This window comes from Ptychodera flava, chromosome 15 (assembly GCF_041260155.1).
Source record: "Ptychodera flava strain L36383 chromosome 15, AS_Pfla_20210202, whole genome shotgun sequence".
Lineage (NCBI taxonomy): Eukaryota > Metazoa > Hemichordata > Enteropneusta > Ptychoderidae > Ptychodera > Ptychodera flava.
Genome location: NC_091942.1, coordinates 25976403 through 25995623, shown reverse-complemented (window position 1 = coordinate 25995623; position 19221 = coordinate 25976403). Strand labels below are relative to the sequence as shown.

The 19221-nt window shown below is 38.7% G+C and overlaps 1 protein-coding gene and 1 long non-coding RNA gene across 2 annotated transcripts in view; one reads left to right on the top strand and one right to left on the bottom strand.

Moving 5' to 3' along the window:
* The window catches only part of LOC139151695 (uncharacterized), a 35782-nt gene extending 34262 nt beyond the window's left edge, over positions 1 to 1520 (bottom strand). The window contains exon 1 of the long non-coding RNA XR_011556474.1: positions 1231 to 1520. This is a non-coding gene — a long non-coding RNA (uncharacterized lncRNA). The remainder of the gene's footprint in view (positions 1 to 1230) is intronic.
* A 223-nt stretch (positions 1521 to 1743) lies between these two features.
* On the top strand, positions 1744 to 12651 carry LOC139151690 (aqualysin-1-like). The gene is made up of 9 exons (XM_070724644.1): positions 1744 to 1820; positions 5144 to 5220; positions 5415 to 5550; positions 7061 to 7182; positions 8665 to 8818; positions 9868 to 10115; positions 11239 to 11416; positions 11797 to 11941; positions 12500 to 12651. The coding sequence occupies exons 3-9, from the start codon at positions 5424 to 5426 to the stop codon at positions 12543 to 12545; spliced, it is 1020 nt and encodes a 339-aa protein (XP_070580745.1). The 5' UTR covers positions 1744 to 1820; positions 5144 to 5220; positions 5415 to 5423; the 3' UTR covers positions 12546 to 12651.
* The last annotated feature ends 6570 nt before the right edge of the window (positions 12652 to 19221 follow it).

Below are 19221 nucleotides of genomic sequence, written 5' to 3'. Positions count from 1 at the left end.
TCAAAATATGATCCCAGTGATTAATTGAGTTTTGTTTTCATTTGACGAAATTGGAACCCCTGTTTGAATTACACTGAATAATTAGCTGGGCTCGGTCGCTCAATTGTGACACTTCCTGCTTAATATAATGAGTGTGTTTGAACCAAATTTGAAAGTCTTTTATCGATAGTGTCTGGTTTTACTCAATGGTTTACGGTCAGTCATACCGTCTTTTACACGTGCTTCAAGGAAGGACATGTTTATGAAACTGCTGGCGTGTTATGTTTTGATTGGCGTGAAGCAGTATTTCTGGCCTGAGAGCTCACAAAGTTACTATGGTTGCTACGCGACTGGCAGTACGATGCCATCTCGTCGTATTTTTCGCATAATCTCGAGTAATTATCAACCACAAACAAAGCCTCCAAAAAGTTTAACACCTTTGAAGCTCATTTTAATATGAAAAGCCAATAGTCTACCGAGACGACCATGGAACAAAAGGCATGTAAGCATTGCCACTCTGTCCATGTTTCTCTGTGGTTTGTCACAAGAGTTGAACAGGCAGCGACTCGGGTTTCAGGTACCGTCCAAGTTAATGGAGCCTTCCCCTAATGGATATATACGCCTAATTAGGTAATTTCATCAAATATGCAAATTATTAATTATCTTTCACGTCACCCCTTTAATAACTTTCACAGCTGATATAACTTGATGTGATCAACATTTGTGGCAAATCTCATGAAATTGTGTGCAATTGTTCTCAATGTATATCCGGTTTTTCTAAAATCATTAATTATGCAAATGAACAAAAAGTAAGCAAGCCACACCCACCAAAAACTAATTGGTTCTTACCTTTTGCAAACTGAATCTAGTACCAGATTTGATTCTTATCTGATGAGCCGTTTTTGAGATATTGAGCACACAGACAGACAGACATCGACAGACAGACAGACAGACACACACAGAGACAGACACATAGACACACAGACATCGCTGCGACATATGCTCACGTTTGTAAACACGTGAGAAAAAAGGGACTTATCAGGTCTAATCGCAAAATCGTGTGATGTCCTCAGTGACCTTCCAATGCTATCGCATACATCACGCGGCGAAAATTCGGAAAGGGTTAATTAAAATGTTTGAGAATTCGCATTTTCAAAGAGGAAGCATATGTAGTGATTGAGACAAAGAATAACTAGATACTGGAGACAGTGAAGTCTTTGGGGAGAGTTACGAACACATAAAACAACATACCATTTGAAACTTCTGGCTTGCATATTCTCTAAGGGATATCCTTCATAGAAAAAAACCTTGGCACAAACTCTGTTGGTAGACGGTGTTTAACATGAAAATAGGCAAGGGTACGTGGTATTGCTCTCCAATAAACTCCCTGAATTTTTGTAGACAGCCACACGTGTTTTAAATTTTGTACAGGAGGACGGGCGACTTCCAGGATGACTTCACAATGACAACAAGACAAGCCTTAATTACGTGTGAACGCTTTTTTTCGCCATACGTACATAGTCCATACTAGCTTGGGAAACATCATTGACATTTTACCATGAACTCGTTCGGCAGGTTTCTAGTTTTCGTATTTTACTTATTCTAATTGGCACATATATTAGTTTGGGTATGCTTTCTGGAGGCAATATACCGGTTAAAATTCTGTTTGCGTTCAAAAAATTTTCGTTCCTCTGAAATAAGTTAAGTTACGTTTTGATAAGTTACTTTCCGAAGTATGTGCTGGGAACGAGGCCGAACTATTTTCTGTTATACACAGCCTGAAGTGACGCAGACCAGATTTGGCGCTTGTAAAATGAGACTGCACAGACATCTTTATCTATGTATGTATTAATTTAAGTTAAGCAGGACATGCAAAACGGGAATCGTATAATGACTAGTGCCAGAGTCTCATTGTTAATCCATGTGTCTCGCAAAAATATCCCAATCAGCATCTGTCTGCATTCATTGTATCATGTTTCGCTACCTGGAGTGTTGACATAGACCGACAGCAAACTGTTTAGATATCATCAACATGCTAAGTATTTCAGCACATCCGTATCCAAACACTCAAATGAGTCGGTTCTTTTTATCTACTAAGTAAACCATCCTGTTTTTTCTGTACATGTCGCTTTCCTGAAGATTATACGGTACTCATTTATTCAGTTGAACTTACGTTGTTGTGTAGATTTCAGGTTTATCGCAATTCGGGATCGCCAGGTACTATAGGTACGACTACCACATTGAGCCTTGATTGCCTTTACGACTCGACTGGAGCCTAGCCGCGACGCGACGTTACTGAGCCATAAAAAAAAACGGTCGACAGTAGGCAGATCGTCCATGTAGCCGACACGAACACGAAGTGTCTGTTACCAGCTACCAAAAACTATGAAAAATAGTAAAGAATGAGCTACAAAATCACTATCAGTTTTAACCGCATATCATTTGCATCTCATTGTCGGCTACATGGACTGTGTGCTCGACAGTATCCCCGTTCGATTCTCGGTAATGGCTAGATAGTTTTAGCGGCTCGAAAGTTCGTTGGACATGTCTTCTATGTTTCCATGTGTGGATTTGTCAGGTCACCTTTTTCGTAAAATTGTCATGAGAGCACGGCATCGATCACGTTAAATCGGTCTGTGTCCGTCGCATCGCGACGTGCAGGTATGAACGGTACCATGCAGGGAAAAATTCCGGTTGATGACTACAACAGGGGTAATATGGATTTCTTATCTGTGCTGGTGTACGTCACACAGGTGGAGATACGGGCCAGTTCATGTGATAAATAAATAGATAAATAGATAAATAGATATATATATATATATATATATATATATATATATATATATATATATATATATATATATATATATATATATATATATATATACACACACCGGGATGACGGGCTTGGTGTACTCAAAAATATCACGGCCAGCAAGGCGGATAAGATCAGAAAGGAAATCACAAAGATATTTCATGACATTGGCCTGAAAATCACGATCGAGACAAACCAGAAGATTACAAACTTCTTGGATGTGACATTTAATCTGAACGACGGCAAATTCTACCCGTATCGTAAACCAAACGACCAAACAATGTATGTCCATAAGCAGTCTAATCACCGCCAACCATTATTAATCACATACCTGACGCCATAAGCAAACGCATCTCAACAATATCTAGTGATAAGGGCATCTTTGATAAATATAAAGGGCAATACAATATGGCGCTAAAGGCAAGCGGTTACACCGAGCAAATTGAATTCACCAAGACCAACCAATCAGCGACGAGAAGCAATAACAGGAAGCGTCATATCACGTGGTTCAACCCCCCTTTTAGCAGGAACTTGGAAACTAACAGGTGCAGCCATGGGAGCTATTCATCGAAAAAGCTATTCCGGAAGCATTTTTGAGGGCAGGGGAAATTTTAATTTTACTAGGGCAGGGGACATATTTTTAGGTGGCAGGGGAGCAAATTTTAGATTTTTTTTTGTCGGGCAGGGCAGATATTGGTTTATTGTCCTGGGGACAGGGCTTGGCGAAAAACGAGGAAAGGGGAAGCTACTTTTTAAACGGGGACAGGGGAATTTCAGCCATGGTGTTTCCGGGGATGGGGACACAGGGCAAGTACTTACACCTTTTAAAGGTTACGCAGACTACTTAGCCTATCGATTGACCCAACATCTCACTCTATGTACTGCGAGATGGGAACCAAATAGAAGGCCACTGCAGTATGTTTCTGCATGGAAATGTTAATTTTCAGGGGAATTTTTTTCTCAGGGCAGGGGAAAATCGACAGGTTTTATTTTTTCATCACAGCGTAGGGTAGCTTCATGTCTACAGGGGAAATGGAATGACAAAATTTCGAGGGGAATTTTTTCCAGGGCAGGGGAAACTGGCAAGTTTGTTTTCGCCACAGGGCAGGGGAGCTTCAAACATTCACAGTGGGGATGGGGAAACAGGCAAAAATATGTGGGGGAGCGGGTAAAAATGAAGTTTTAGTGCGGCAGGGTAAGTCGAACAATTTTCAGTTGGAGGGCAAATTATGAACAGCTAATTAATTACCCTCTTGACTTAAAATTAGTCAGTTCACATTACTTGTCATGTACAATGATCTTATCATAGTAGGGACCCCTTTAAAAGACTTAGTGCATTGTTCGTTGGCTGCACCTGAACTAACATCGGCAGGAAATTTCTCCAACTTGTCGATAAATATTTTCCAAAGGGGTCTAAACTTCACAAGATCTTCAACAGAAACACAATTAAAGTGAGTTATAGCTGTATGAAGAATATGGCAAGTATAATCAAATCGCACAATAAGAGGGTAATCTCCGGAGAACAGCGTAAGGACCAACTAGCTGATTGTAATTGCAGGGTTAAGTCGGCATGCCCCTTGAACGGTAACTGTCAAGTCAAAGGCGTGGTGTACAAGGCCAAAGTATCAAAGGAGGACAACGGAGAGAGAATTTATATCGGCCTCACTGATAACACCTTCAAGACGCGCTACACTAATCACATGAAATCGTTCCGTAACGAGAGATACAAATACGACACCGAGTTAAGAAATAAGGGCCAAAACTTTGACATTTCATGGTCAATCATTGATAAAGCATTGAGCTACTCTAACATGAACAAGCGATGTAATCTTTGTATATCAGAAAAGCTGCACATTATCAATGCTTACAAATCTATACTGTTAAACAAACGCTCTGAGTTGGTGAGTTGGTTTCAAAATGTCGCCACCAAAACGAATGTTATTTATCGAATTTTAACACCACCTATGAATAGAATGCTCCGTCCCAACCATATGTGTAAGAGTGTCGAGCTAGTAATCCTTTCACTCTATTTGAGGATTGCAAGATGCATGAAACTTAAGTAATAGATTTAATTACTTTGTACTTGAAGTAATCTGTTTATATACATACATATATATATATATATATATATATATATATATATATATATATATATATATATATATATATCGGTTAGCAAAGGCCTCTATGATTTCTTAATAATTTTACTACTGTTTGTAATACATGATATCATGGAAATTGAATTATGTGAGCACGTGTCGACCGTTGTAAATGCCACCTGACCGCTTCACATGTACTTTTCAAATTGATAAACGAATACATCCAGCCACAAAATTTTCCCATCACCAGAGTATATAAGATTGCCTGGCTCGTACGGAACACCATTCTCATCGTTGCAATACCCAGCATTAGCAGTGAAAGAAAAGGTACGTATGACTTCATGTCTTATTCTTGCTTGTACCCTCATCGCCATCTCGTTTTTCAGTTGAAAGCAAATGTTCTTTACTTTGTTATTGGCAGTCCAGTGTACGTTTCCTGTACTACAGTTATTCATAATCCCGTTTAAGACATTATCCAGAAAACTAATGGGCGATTGTGGTTTTCCGCTTTTTCGTGACAGGACAACAAGATGCGTCTCTTCATCCTTTCCGTTCTGGTGGCAGTAGCTGCCTCCCAGTACACAGGACCACTCCCGTGGAACTTGGATCGTCTTGATCAACCTAAATTACCTCTTGATGGAGCATACGAACCATTCGGTAAGTAGCAAACACTTCCGATTACAATTTACCTTGTTTGAAATCTGCTTAGTAGGCTGCCGGGCTGTCAGATGATGTTCCTTTTAGTTAATGGTACGAAAAGAATTGAGCGCCATACATAATATCAACTCACCAGCTATGATCACCATTCCATGCCATTGAAAAATTATCGAAGTCTGCAAACTTTTCTCGCGAGACACGATATATGACGTAAACCATCAATGTGGCAGTGTAGTGCGGGCCCTTATTGTAGATTTCAGAGCTTGCCTTTTATTCATCGACATTGTTGATTAACATTTTGTTATGTCGACGTAAACGGAATCTCAAAAAAAGTTATTCTGACGTATGGTTTTGGACAAGCATGAAAATATTATTTCATAGAAGGCAACCATTCAATAACTTTGTCCTTTACATCGGGCATTTTCGATTTTTCACTCCTAATTTCCAAGGGTTTTATTTTTAAGTTAGAATACGCCAAGGGAACAGGTGTTCGGATTCTAAAATTTCTCTAACACTTTTTCTAGTCTACCGCTTACGGGGATAAATTTTCAAGCTCTTGGGGAAAGAAACCTTTTTCCGTTTTACTTGTTCGAAAATCGATTTTTTTTTCTCTCCATAGAATTCATATACAAGGGTGGCGACCATTTTGAATTTCATTTATCGATACATGTTGGATGATTTGTTTCTATAGTTTCAAACTTTGCACGGTGGTCTGTGAATTTTATTCTTGATTTGGTAACAAAATGGTGGAAGGTTTGGTTGATGAAACTTTAGAAAAAGTTTAAGTCTTTGATATTTTGAGTACGTATTGTCCTTAACACGAAATACTGGTAACGCGATAAACGGAATGCTGAAATATTAACATGAAGTCGTAAACGTTTTGCGAGTTAGATAGGAGATTGCAGCTCAATAAAAAAGTGATCGGAATCAAAGAACAGACTTTCAGAATAAATTCGAAAATTGGAATGCCGTTTTATAATTTCAGTCATTCGTTGGAGGTTTTGTATTCAAACACATTTGAACTCGAATTCAAAGGCATCAGCATCAACCAACTTAGAAAACAACACTACACATCTAAAAGAGTTGATGAACACTTATCAAAAACCGTACCGTGTTGAGAATGAATGGACATAGTGGTAGAGACGTGAGGGGTGCAACGCAGGACGATAAAACCCTGTGATCCGACATTGGAAGTAACCGCCCTCTTCGAGAAATGTTTTGGCCAAGTATATCCAATAGTAAAAGCTGACAACTGTGCACATATCCGGAAATATAGTTCATTGCTCATCTTATGTGCATCGATATGAGAAGTGAGCTTACCCTAATTTCGCATGTTTCAAAGAAGAAAAGCTTTTGCAAAATCATCGAAAATGCACAGCTAAACCCGAAAAAGGTCACGCTTTAGTACCGTACGCCAATATATGTGTCTAAATCTCTCTAGTAAGTAGATCATCGTAGATTATGGATGTCTACCACGGCCGTCTCTTTCTTTCCTTTTGTCGCTGAATAGGTACCACTTTCGGGGATCAATCAATCGTCTACGTGATGGCAACTGGAATTGAGAGAAGCCACGAGAATTTCGGACCAGCTTTTAACAGAGCCTTCTTGATCTACGACTTTGAGGGAGGCGATGTACGTATAAGGGATTCATATATTTATTTATTTATTCGTCACATTTCTTGTAAAGTTCCATTGTCTTTACTACATACTTTTTAATGTAATTCTTTATCTCATGAAACAAAAAATACAAACCTTGATTTACAAAAATACATAAGCTTAGAACAGGTTTAAGGTAAGAATCGTAACCATATTTTACATGCTCGTAGGGCAGAGATGTGACGGGGAGCTAGAAATAGCTTATGTGAAGCTAATGTGAATCTGGCTCCCAAAAGAACAATAACATAGTCTTATATAGAAATGAAAAAGTATTGTGGACAAAACTTACACAAGGAAATCACGATTTATTGATAATGAAAGATTTTAGGGCATGCTTGAACTGTTTTCGATGTGAAATGTTCCTAATCGAAAGTGGAAGCCTATTCCAGATTTTAGCACCGTGATAACTGAAAGAGAATTGACCGAGGCGAAGTTTGCATTTTGGTAACAGAAAGGACGAGTCGGAAACTGATGTAGTTGTATATTGTGAGTAGGCAAGGAAAAGCAGTCATTGGTAGATTACTGGACAAAAGGTCATGAATGAAAATCCCAATCTGATATTCAAACTGATTGTATATGTTCAAAATATTTAGTTCCTTAAAGATCTGTTCACTGAGAGTAGTGGGTGACTTAAAGGTAACAATTCTAACTTTTTTTTCATAAGTTTGTGGATAGGGAGTAAAGCGGAATGGTATGGTATGTGCTTCCCCATATTGCGTTTCAGTTCTTGTTTGTCACACATGTCGAACTACCCTTAGGTTATATATTTGGTTATGCAGCGGCTCAAGATTGACATGGTTCACCTTAAGGTAGTTTGCGCCGTGAAAATAAAATTCAAACTTCTGCTCAAACTTTCCTCAAACAAACTTTCAACCATTTTCTTTCAAAATAAGCAAAACGAAATTGGGGGCATTGTACACATTTTGGTACGAGAGATACACATTGCCAAATATTAAACCAATTCAAAATATCCACCATCCCAGTGATCTCTGTGATTGGGGGGGGGGGGGTTTCACAAACCTGGTGAAAACTTCATTTACTCCACAAGCTTGAAATGAGCCCCCGCAAAAATATTGTAAAAGTTTGGCAAAGTACATATTCGAATCACAGATCTTGCAATTCAAAACCGTCACTAAAAATTGCTGAACTACCATGTCCACCCCTCCCATTTTAAAATTGGGTACAGAAAAAAATAGGTGTTAATGGGTTCGAACAAGTCTTACATACTTGTGTTCTTAAAAAGGGGAAATTTCTCTTTATAAAGAAAAAAAGCGTATAATTAATGAAACCGTTGTTGAGCCTGACAGCAGCCGCTATTGTTTATCGAATCTTTTTGATTTTTCCACATGCAATTTTGGAGTAAGGTTTCTTTGTGGAGATCAAAACTGTTTGCAGTGTCAGTGTCATTGTCAATTCCATCTGAGGTTTTAGAATGAGGTTTTCTTCTGTTCATTGCAGGGCTCTGAAACAGACGCTACCGGTGCCGGAACTGCTTTCGCGGGTATTGTAGCCGGACAGTACACAGGTGTCGCCAGTAAAACTAACATCGGTATCGTCAGAGTGAACGACCGCGCCGACCCGACGACCTTGAATGCTGACTTTGTCATCGCAGGTAAGTGTTACAAAAATTGCTTTGCAAAGAAAATTTTCATTCTCTAACATACTGAGAGTATTGATAAAATATATTTCCGGTTCACCTTTCCGAAAAACGATATATCTTAGGCCTTATATCCATGTGGCCATGGAACAAATGTGTATGCAACCATAGTTAAATACACTGAAACGGTAGAAAAGCCATGGAAATAATTGAGGTTATTTGAAGGTATTTGAAGATTTGAAAGTAGGTATATATATATATATATATATATATATATATATATATATATATATATATATATATATATATATATATATATATATATATATATATATATATATATATATATATATATAAGCCCAAATCAAGTTTGTAGGAAAGGACAGCTGGTTTTGTTTCATTCAGACTACTTTCTGTCTGTTCAATAGTCGAATTCAAGACCACGCTCTTATGGCAATTATGATGCCGGTGGCATTACATTGAACGTTGATTGCCGGTCAAGATTTACGTACCTGGCGCTGTATGGCTTTCATACTATCGGATCATTGATTGATCAGGGTCAGGCTTTGCCCTAAGGGTGTATAGAGTACAGGAAATGTTCAAGTTTCATGAGAGAGAGAGAGAGAGAGAGAGAGAGAGAGAGAGAGAGAGAGAGAGAGAGAGAGAGAGAGAGGAGAGAGAGAGAGAGAGAGAGAGAGAGAGAGAGAGAGAGAGAGAAACAGACAGACAGACAGAGAGACAGACAGACAGAGAAAGACAGAGAGACAGAGAGACAGAGAAGTGCAATGATCATTTAAGTTTTTTCTATCCAACGTCAAAAAATATCTTCTTCGGGGCATGCACAATAAAGTTCGAATTCAATTATTTAGCTGCAATTCTCTCATCCTATTCGTCGATCACTGTCAATAATAGTGTAACGTTTGTCGCTTATGACGGACCGACCAGTTTGGAATGACTGAAAAATACTTCATCTAGCCATTCACTCAATAAAATACCGGATTTGTCATACAGGCTTGATTGTTGCACTAGTAGTTTAAAATAGCTTGCCTGGTTATTTATTGCAGGAATGTCTGCTGTTCTTAACCATTACAAGAATTTGAAGGCCGCTAACCCTGGTGGCCATCTTCGTGGGGTAGCGGTTGCACCTTTGTCTGTCACACTTGATGCAAACAAACTGGCTGAGATCGAACGGCTCACGAGAGACATGGTCATCGAAGGTATCACTGTGGTTGGACCAGTTGGCGATGCCCCCAATGCTGGCGACTTTGACTGCCAACAACTTTCACCTGCTAGAATGTTTTACGAACCAGGTGTAAGTAACTTCGTTCTATTCTGTTAAGGTGATATGCGCCTCAAAAGTGAAAGACTTTAACTTTCGATCAAACTTTTCGAAGGGTAAATTTCAACCATTCTCTTTCACTTGGTGGTCATCGTGCAAATTTTAGTAACAAGAAACAAATTACTTAAGATTTACCGGTATTGGAAATTCAAAATGGCCGCAACCCTGTGTTAACCCTATTTTGAAAAAATATGACAGTAAAATTTGTCTTACACCAAGAAATTTAAAATGAACCCCCACAAGTGGTAGATCACAAAAGAATAGTAAAAGTTTGAGAGTCCGAATGTCTGTCCCCGAGGTGCATTGTACCTTAAATCCGGTGGATTTATTTCAGGAAATAAAGAGCAGTCAATTAAGATTTTAGAGAGTTGGAGAAGAGTACTGTGCATTTTAGGGCACTGTCACACCTTGACGATTTAGCAAGCGTATGCCGACGTATCAAAATTTCTCTAAAAGGCTGACATGCTTAACTAACGATGTATTTTTAAATTTTGGGCTTATACAGAGCGTATTCATAACGAACACATACGTTAAAAATACGTTTTGGGTACGCTAAATCTCGACGTATTTCGACTTATGAGTAACTTACAAGTAACTTGTGTCAACTTGTGTCAACGAGCGCATAACCTTCCTATATCTAATGGCCCGAGTGAAGGGCACGTATTAGCCATACGCTGGCCCACGCCGTAAAGTTTTGTGCATGCACAACTGTTTTCGAGGTCGACGTATACCAACGTGCTTCAGCGTGACCCTGACTTACCATAACGTATTCGACGTACGCCCAGCGTATTCGCCAAACTTTTCATACGTTGGCATATGCTGGCTAAATCGTCAAGATGTGTGTGACAGGGCCATTAGGTAAGTCTTTAGAGAGTTGGAGAAGAGCACAGTGAACCCAAAAGACAGCTCTTCTGAAACAGTACTATTCTTCTGTTTGCGAAGTATCGGTTTAAGAACATTTAAAGTAATAAACTTGTCATAAACGGCTCTAATCACAAGTATTTTGAGTACACGTTAAAAGATGGTCTGATTGGCCAATCTATTATTATGATTCTTTTCGAATGACGTCGTGCACTCTTTTCACTGGTCGTACCAGGTTCTCATCGTCGGTGGAACTACTCGTAGCGACCGTCGCCATCCCAACTCCGTCGTCGGTGGCATTGTACATTGCGCACAGATCTACGCTCCAGATCACGAGGTCGTCTCCTCACTTCCCGGTAACACCTACGGAGTTATCCCCTCAGAGACTGCTTTTGCCGCCGCTCACGTCGCAGGTAATCCTCAATCATTTTGTGATATTTACGTCCAAGATCAGGTAAGAAGGTTACCCTGAGGAAAGTTTGAGCGAAAGTGTAAGTCTTCCAATTTAGGGGTGCACACTACTTAGTACCTTACGAATGAGTCGAAGAATTTCACGTTGGCCTATTGGAACAGTTTCCAACATTGGCTAAATATTTCACACCATTTAAATGCACATAAAGAAAAAATTCAATAAACCATCAGCGTTGTTCTAAGTTACATTTTAGGACTATATTTCGTCAAGACTTTTCTTCAAAGATCCGGCTTCACTTCTTCATCGTTGACGAGGTTTGATCAAAATCACCTGAACTGATTAAACATGATGAACATGATTTTTCTGATCAATTTCTCACAGGAGCGGCCGCTATTTTGAGATCTGAATGCCCGGACATAACCGAAAGGGATGTGAAAGATTTCCTGATTCAAGGATCCGTAGTATATGGGTCACCAGCCCTAAACTTAGATGATACTCCCCTCCCGTCTAATATTGTCCGTGTTCCGTAAGTAAACTCACTTCTTCATTGAATAAACACCTTGATTAAGTTTGAACTATAGGGCACTGTGACCATCTATTCGATTCAACAAATTCAGTGTGTCGACTAACCCGTCTAGTGCATTTGTCGACCGTGTTCTACCTCAGAGGGTTCATAGGAGTGTGCGAGCACATAACCTGGACCCATTTAAGACCTTTTACGTGCAAAAACGTAACCCACCTCAGAACATACACACACACCCCCACACACACACACACACACACACACACACACACACATATATATATATATATATATATATATATATATATATTGCCTAGGTCTAGAAGTATGTTTACTTGGCAATGGTCCATATATCTTTCTTTCATGAATTTTAATTTGTTGTGTGTACCAGGTGATTTACTGTCTGTTCCATGCTGTTTAATATTTATAACTAGTGTATTACAAATTTTGACCTGGTGTTATCGGCTTATTGATTTGTATGATTGTGATCATTTTAAATCCACGATGTGGCCATTTTCAGAGATGCTGTCGAATAATAACGCGTCCACTCTTCTGTTTCAGACATGTGGCTGAACCTGCTGACTGCAACCCGCCTGCAAGACGTTAGGATTGTACAAATTGAAGCATATTATTGCAAACTCGTGATTGTCTTGTCAGTCAGTTTATGACAATTCAGATCTTATCGGGAATTAAAAAATGACACGGCTAATCTATATTCATGGTATTTAGTCATTTTTAAGTGTGTATGTTATAGGTTTGGGAAAGTGTGTTCAAGTGCCCGAATGTTAAATCTATTGAAAATTACAGAGCGGTTCACTGGCATACAGGTTCTTCTTTGCGATTTTTGAAATAAAAAGAGCGGCCGATAATCGTTGGAAAAGGGTGGACAGGCAATTTTTGTAGTCGGAGGATAGTGTTTTTCAGTTTGCTGAGCGATCAACTCGGAGAAAGGCGCAGCAGGAGGACAGGGGTGGGATTAAGTTGTTTGTTTGGTAGGGATGTGTTGCTGGTAGAGACGGTGAAATATGTGGCAGGTACTAGGCCAGCTAAAGCTTTTGTAAAAGGGAAAGTATCAACTTGGAGTATTCTATAGGATCGGACAGAAATTTTTCGATTTTGGGATCGTACATTGATATAGATACAAATAGTTTTCCTTTTTGCGTCTTCATATTACTTGTATAAAAAAAACTGCATGTAAAACATCGCTGTCTATAGATAAGACAGGTAAACAGACTGAAAGTCTCGTTATCAACCAGCAAAACACACCCGTAAGCCAATGATCTTTACAAAGTAAGAACCACAACGTAAACAAATAATACGTCAAAATTATTTGAGTTTAAGGCTGGTTTTAAGAAAGTGTCTTTTCAACAAGCACAACAGGTAATGGAATAGCCCCTAACAAATGGGTCACCATGTAAATTTTGGCAACATAGATTGAAGCAACTTATCTTTATTTTACAGAAATTCGAAATTCAATTTTCGATTTGCACTTTCGATTTTCATAATATTAACCATTAACTTCCAAATGAGCTCCAACATGCGAGGCAGACAAAAACGGAATTGCACAAGGTCGGAAGTCCAAATATCCATCACCGAGATGCATTGTGCCTTAAAAACCAACATTAAACTATTTATAAGAGTATAATTTTTTTTATTCAGCGGTCGACGTGGCCGTAGAGCAATATTTTTACGTTTTATTTTAATCCAATTTGACCGAGATGACTCGGCAAAAACTAAAAGCGCTTAACTCAATATACATGAGCGGTTGTTCAAGCATGAGTGTGTGTTTCGGAAAGAGTGAGCTCATCATGCTCCACCAGAGGTATTGACTATACTTCAATCTATAATCTATCATAAGAGATGGTCACAATTTATGGACAAAATGTAATTGATGTTTCATCATCACATCTCGTATATCATTCAGTTATCGTGACTTGTTGAGATCAGCGTCCGAATCTCTCAGTACAATACATCATTCCGCTAAAGTATAGTTTAAGTCGACCCATGCGCGGCCTTGGACTGACTTTCTCAAAGATTCGACCCATTACTTGTCTAGCTTTACACTCTCGCCGTCTTCGTCCAATTACGTTCACAATCTCTTGGTCCCAAACAGGTGGTATCTTGGCCTGGTGCGTAGTAGTAATTAACTTTGACACTTTTGAAATCTAAGTATTTGCTTTCATTAAACAAATATAATGGATTTAGCAGTGGAACTATACAATCATAGGAATCATCATAGTAATCAAACTTTAAGCATAACTAAACATGACAATATACCATAGAAGAATAATCAAAATCAGTGCATTCAGTGTAAGATATTGATGAGCATGTCATACTGATCAAACTTTCAGTAGAGTTACAATATATTGTGATCAATGTCTCCTAGACATCTTAATGATTTCAGTGAATTAAGTCTTGATGTATAGCCTCAGTACACATATTCATCTAATCTTTGAACAAAATCAAATATAAGTACAGCCTGCAGTGCGTTAAGTTTATACATAAGGCCTTATTACAGAATGTTATTTTAAATATGAAAATGGTCTGTTAATAATATTTCATGACCATCATACATTTCATGCTTTTCTCATGTAACATAAAACAGTTATTATCAATGAATATCAGACGTCAAATAAAAAATTAGAGCATTCAACATTGATATATTGCACAGTTACAGAAATTTATTTAATATGGAATTGAGGCATTAATAAAAATATAATGGTCCTTAAACTTACAGAATAAGGAGGCCTAAGTATGATCAATATGCAGTCAAGGTCTGGTAACAGTTTCTGTACTTCATGTTGATGTATAGGATACTGTTACAAAAATTCATTTTGTATGCAAATATGGTTTTCAAAAGAATGTCGTACTCATGAAAACTTACAGATAACTAGATCTAGGTATGATCAAGGAATGGCAAAGGTCTTGTCAAAATCGGTGAATTCGGTGATGATATAGAGTCTAATTACAGAAATTCATCAAATACGCAAATGAACTAATAATAAGAATCTGTGTTCATAAAACTACAAAATAAGAACTAAGGATGAGTACTACGTGACAGAGGTTCGGTCCATTTCGGATTTTGGAGGCAATTCATTAATCTCCAGGAAAAAAAATTATGGCAGCTCCCTTGCTACAATTGTGCTTTTGTACACACGGCTGTTGGGCTTTGTAGGGCTGCATATATTTTTGCCGAGATAACTATTTTCACAATCATCATAAAGTCCTGACACGCTGCGTACAATCTCCCTTGTCCTAAATCAAAAGGCAGGTAATCCAAGATAATTCAAGTTGGCCATAAAAGACACTATAGCATAAACAGCATACACACTTTGAACATGGCTAAAGTATACGCCATTGGGCTTGTAGTACTTCGCATGCGTGAACGTAATTGATGCCACTTTTAAACCCTCCAAGTAAGTGAAAAAAAAATTGACGCGCAGTCCGGGCAGGTTTTGCAAGACGAAAATGCAACGGGAATCAGCATACCAAGACATAAATAAAAAATCATTAGACTGCCTGGAGATCAAGTTCAACTGCAAACTCCGAGACATGTGTGAGGTCTTAACAGATGCCGCATCTTGGATATGTTGCATGAATTATTTATCTGTTTTTTATTTGTCTGTTTGTTTTGCCTAGCTGCCCCATGGGTCAAGTATAGTCAATGAGTTTATATGTGAATGTGCGAATATGTACAATGGGTAAGGTTATGAGAAATATTGAAAAGAAAATATGAAACTAAGGCCAAGGAGTTTAATCAAGTGTTGCTATTGACAGGGAGATGCAATATGTTGACCTTACCTTAAAAGTCTTAATAAAGGCTATCAGTTTGTCTAGCATTGTAATGGGCAAATCACTGAAGAGATACATGTACTATTGTGACATTGGAAATGAGTAAAATGGTGAATGAGAATACCAGGACCAACAATTTATGTCCTAAATTTATACACAACCGACATAAATAATTCGTAATATTTCCAGCAATGCAAGTTGCATACGATATAGTTCACTTTGTTTTACGCCTGATGTATATTAAGATAGATTAGAATAAGAACTGGAAGTCCGATATTTGTGAACAAGTACTCCCAGTTCCTATGCTTGGGCTCGGTATTAAGGTCACGGTAGAATGCACCCTGGAGACACATATTCACTCAAATCGTCCCAAACCTACTCTTAAATACCACTTAAGGAGGCACATTTGTAAAGCTCTTGGACAAATGATAATTTTCATCATCTTATATATAGTTTTGTGAAAAAGGAAAATGTGATTTTCCCCTCTGAGTTAAGACAGGGATGGCGGTCACTGTAAATTTCAAATATCGTGAATGTCTTAAGTTAAGTAATATGTTTCTGTACCACAATTTCAGTTTCGAGGAGCATACTACCTTAAATATGCAGGATGTCTTGATGAATGCCTTACCACTGGCAACTCCCACTACCACGGTGTGATAGAGACCCTCAAGATCGGTAACAATGACTCGACAGCCTCTGCCGTGGTCAAATGCATATACTGATGCGTCACTGTAAACTACAATAATCAACTCTACATAAACCCAACAATGGAAATGTCATCAGCCATTTTATCTTGAAGTGTTTCATACCCACCATGTTTAATATGTCGCCGCTGAGATTCTGTTTTATCTATAAATGATTCTTATATCATCAGGGGAGTTTGCGCTATTTTAGAGGTATTTTAAATTTTGCTCAGCAGACATTAAAAACAAAGTGAACGGATAGGGAGTATGATTCGATTGTTTGGTGATGAGAAAAGTGGGAGGAATTGTGAACAGGCTTCCATTTTCACTTTCTTTTCAATATCAGTTTTATTCTCAACATGGTATTTGCATGTAAAACACCCCATCTTTCGTCACAATTTGCTAGTTGCTGGCTCTAAAGAATGCCGCTCTCGCCACAGGTGCTGGTGAAGCTGTGTACGTACGCAGTAATATGTAGGCTGGGTGGAAGGGACTGCATGACACGAATTTAAGGCAATAAATTCAACGCTTTGGATCGATCAAATGAATGATATCGATCGCTGAAATTAAAAACATTACCCGTTTACAATCGTATCAATCGTAAAGCTCCCACACTTTATTTCGTCTGAGTACAACAGATTGGCACGGTGCACTGTCTATGAGTTAGTCGAATGGCAATCATGGTTTAAATATCAGTGCTTGAAGGTCAATAGTCCACGTTGAATGCCATAGCCAGAACGATCGATTTACTTTATGCTATACGTTGAACCGGGCTTCATGGTCATGTTGGCAAAAATCGTATCATAGCATTCTCCTATATAGGCCTGTCCTCACCCGACTTCGTTAGCGCCTGTGGAACTTCCAGGTTCGAATTCATAAGGTTACAACGACATCTACTTAATTCTTTCTTTCTTCTATTTCGGAAAAAAGGATTCTATGCAGAAGATGAATATTCATGATATGCTGTGATAGTTTCAAACCACAATGAACCATTTACACGATGTGAGATACGTCAACTTCAGCAGCGATTCACAAGAAAGAACGAAACTTCAGTTCAAATAAGAGAAGGGGCAGATTTCAACGACGGCAACATAATTTTTTCCGTGTCTTTTTATCGAATGGTTATTTGAACGCAAGAATGCAGTTTTTCTCGGGCCAAATCAATATTTACCATCCGTTCTCCAAAACCAATAATAGCCGGGCCTATAGCTTGCAAAAACATTATGATAGCGACACCTGTTTCCAGCTACTAAAGGCAACAACATGAATTTACTTTTCGCGTTTACTCTCTGACAATGAAAATACATGAAGCTTGAAATCTAACTCTCATGTGCCAACTGAGAGAAAAATACAAAATTAACCTTGCACTGAAGAAAGGTCATGTGAAACGTACAGGTATTTTATTTACGCGAGTATTTCAACATATAATTACTAAAAAGGACTTACCAGGTCCAATCGCCAAATCGCGTGAAGTCTTCAATGACCTTGCAATGCTATCGCATACATCACTCGGCGAAAATACCGAAAGGTTTAATTATAATATTGTGTTTGAGAATTCGCTTCACAAAGCATTTTCAAAGAGGAAGCATATGTAGTGATTGACACAAATAACAACTAGATACTGGAGTCTTTGGGGAGAGTTACGATCACACAAAACAACAACCAATTTGAAACTTCTGGCTTGCATATTCTCTAAAGGATATCCTGTATAGTGAAAACCTTGGCACAAACTCTGTTGGTGGACGGTGTTTAACATGAAAATAGGCAAGGGTACCTGGCATTTGCTCTCCAATAAACTCCCTGTATTTTTGTAAACAGCCAAGCGTGTTTTAAGTTTTGTACAGTAGGGGGGGGGGGCGACTTCCAGGATGACTTCACAATGACAACAAGACAAGCCTTGATTAGATGTGAACGCTTTTTTTCGCCATACGTACATGGTCCACACTATCCTGAGAAACATCCTTGACATTTTACCATGAACTCGTTCGGCAGGTTTCTAGTTTTCATATTTTACGTGTTCTTATTGGCACAATTTTGAGTTTGGGTATGCTTTCTGGAGTCAGTATACCGGTTAAAATTCTGTTTGCGTTCAAAAAAGTATCGTTCCTCTGAAATTAGTTAAGCTACGATTTGATAAGTTACTTTCCAAAGTATGTGCTGGGAACGAGGCCGAATTATTTTCTGTTATGGACAGCCTGAAGTGACGCAGACCAGATTTGGCGCTTGTAAAATGCGACTGCTCAGATATCTTTATCTATGTATGTATAAATTGAAGTTAAGCAGGACATGCAAAACGGGAATCGTATACTGACTAGAGTAGAATGGCGCGATGCGACACATTCAGTGCCGATTCAGGGTCAAAGGGAGGTAGTGGATAGTAACGGACTCTCTATCCATGGAGCTACTCAATGCTCTATCGGAGGATGCTGACTTCGAGACCAGGTCCAAGTCCCGGTAGATCCAGAGTAACGGATTTACTGTCGGATGAGTTTAAGACTCTAGTACGGTGTTGTGTCCCTGAGCAAGGCATTTTACTCCTCAGTGATTCACTCGGGTATTGGGTTGTGAGAACCTCATCCTGTAATTGGGCAAACGCCCGTTGGATGATGAACTGATAAAAATAATAATAATAATGTTTAACTTTCAACAACGAAGAATGACGATGATGCCTAGCCTATGCCAGGCATTGGCGTAGATGATGATGACAGATCCAAACCATAAACGGCCCTTTTCAGGGCCATCACCTCTTCGAAACAACTACTGCAAACGTTTCGTATCAAGATGCTGTTCAGCATGATCAATCGACAA

Coding starts and splice junctions, on each gene's coding strand:
- LOC139151690 (XM_070724644.1), top strand. CDS start 5,424: ATGCGTCTCTTCATCCTTTCCGTTCTGGTGGCAGTAGCTGCCTCCCAG. Junction 7,183..8,664: donor ACGACTTTGAGGGAGGCGAT/GTACGTATAAGG, acceptor TGTTCATTGCAG/GGCTCTGAAACAGACGCTAC. Junction 10,116..11,238: donor GAATGTTTTACGAACCAGGT/GTAAGTAACTTC, acceptor TGGTCGTACCAG/GTTCTCATCGTCGGTGGAAC.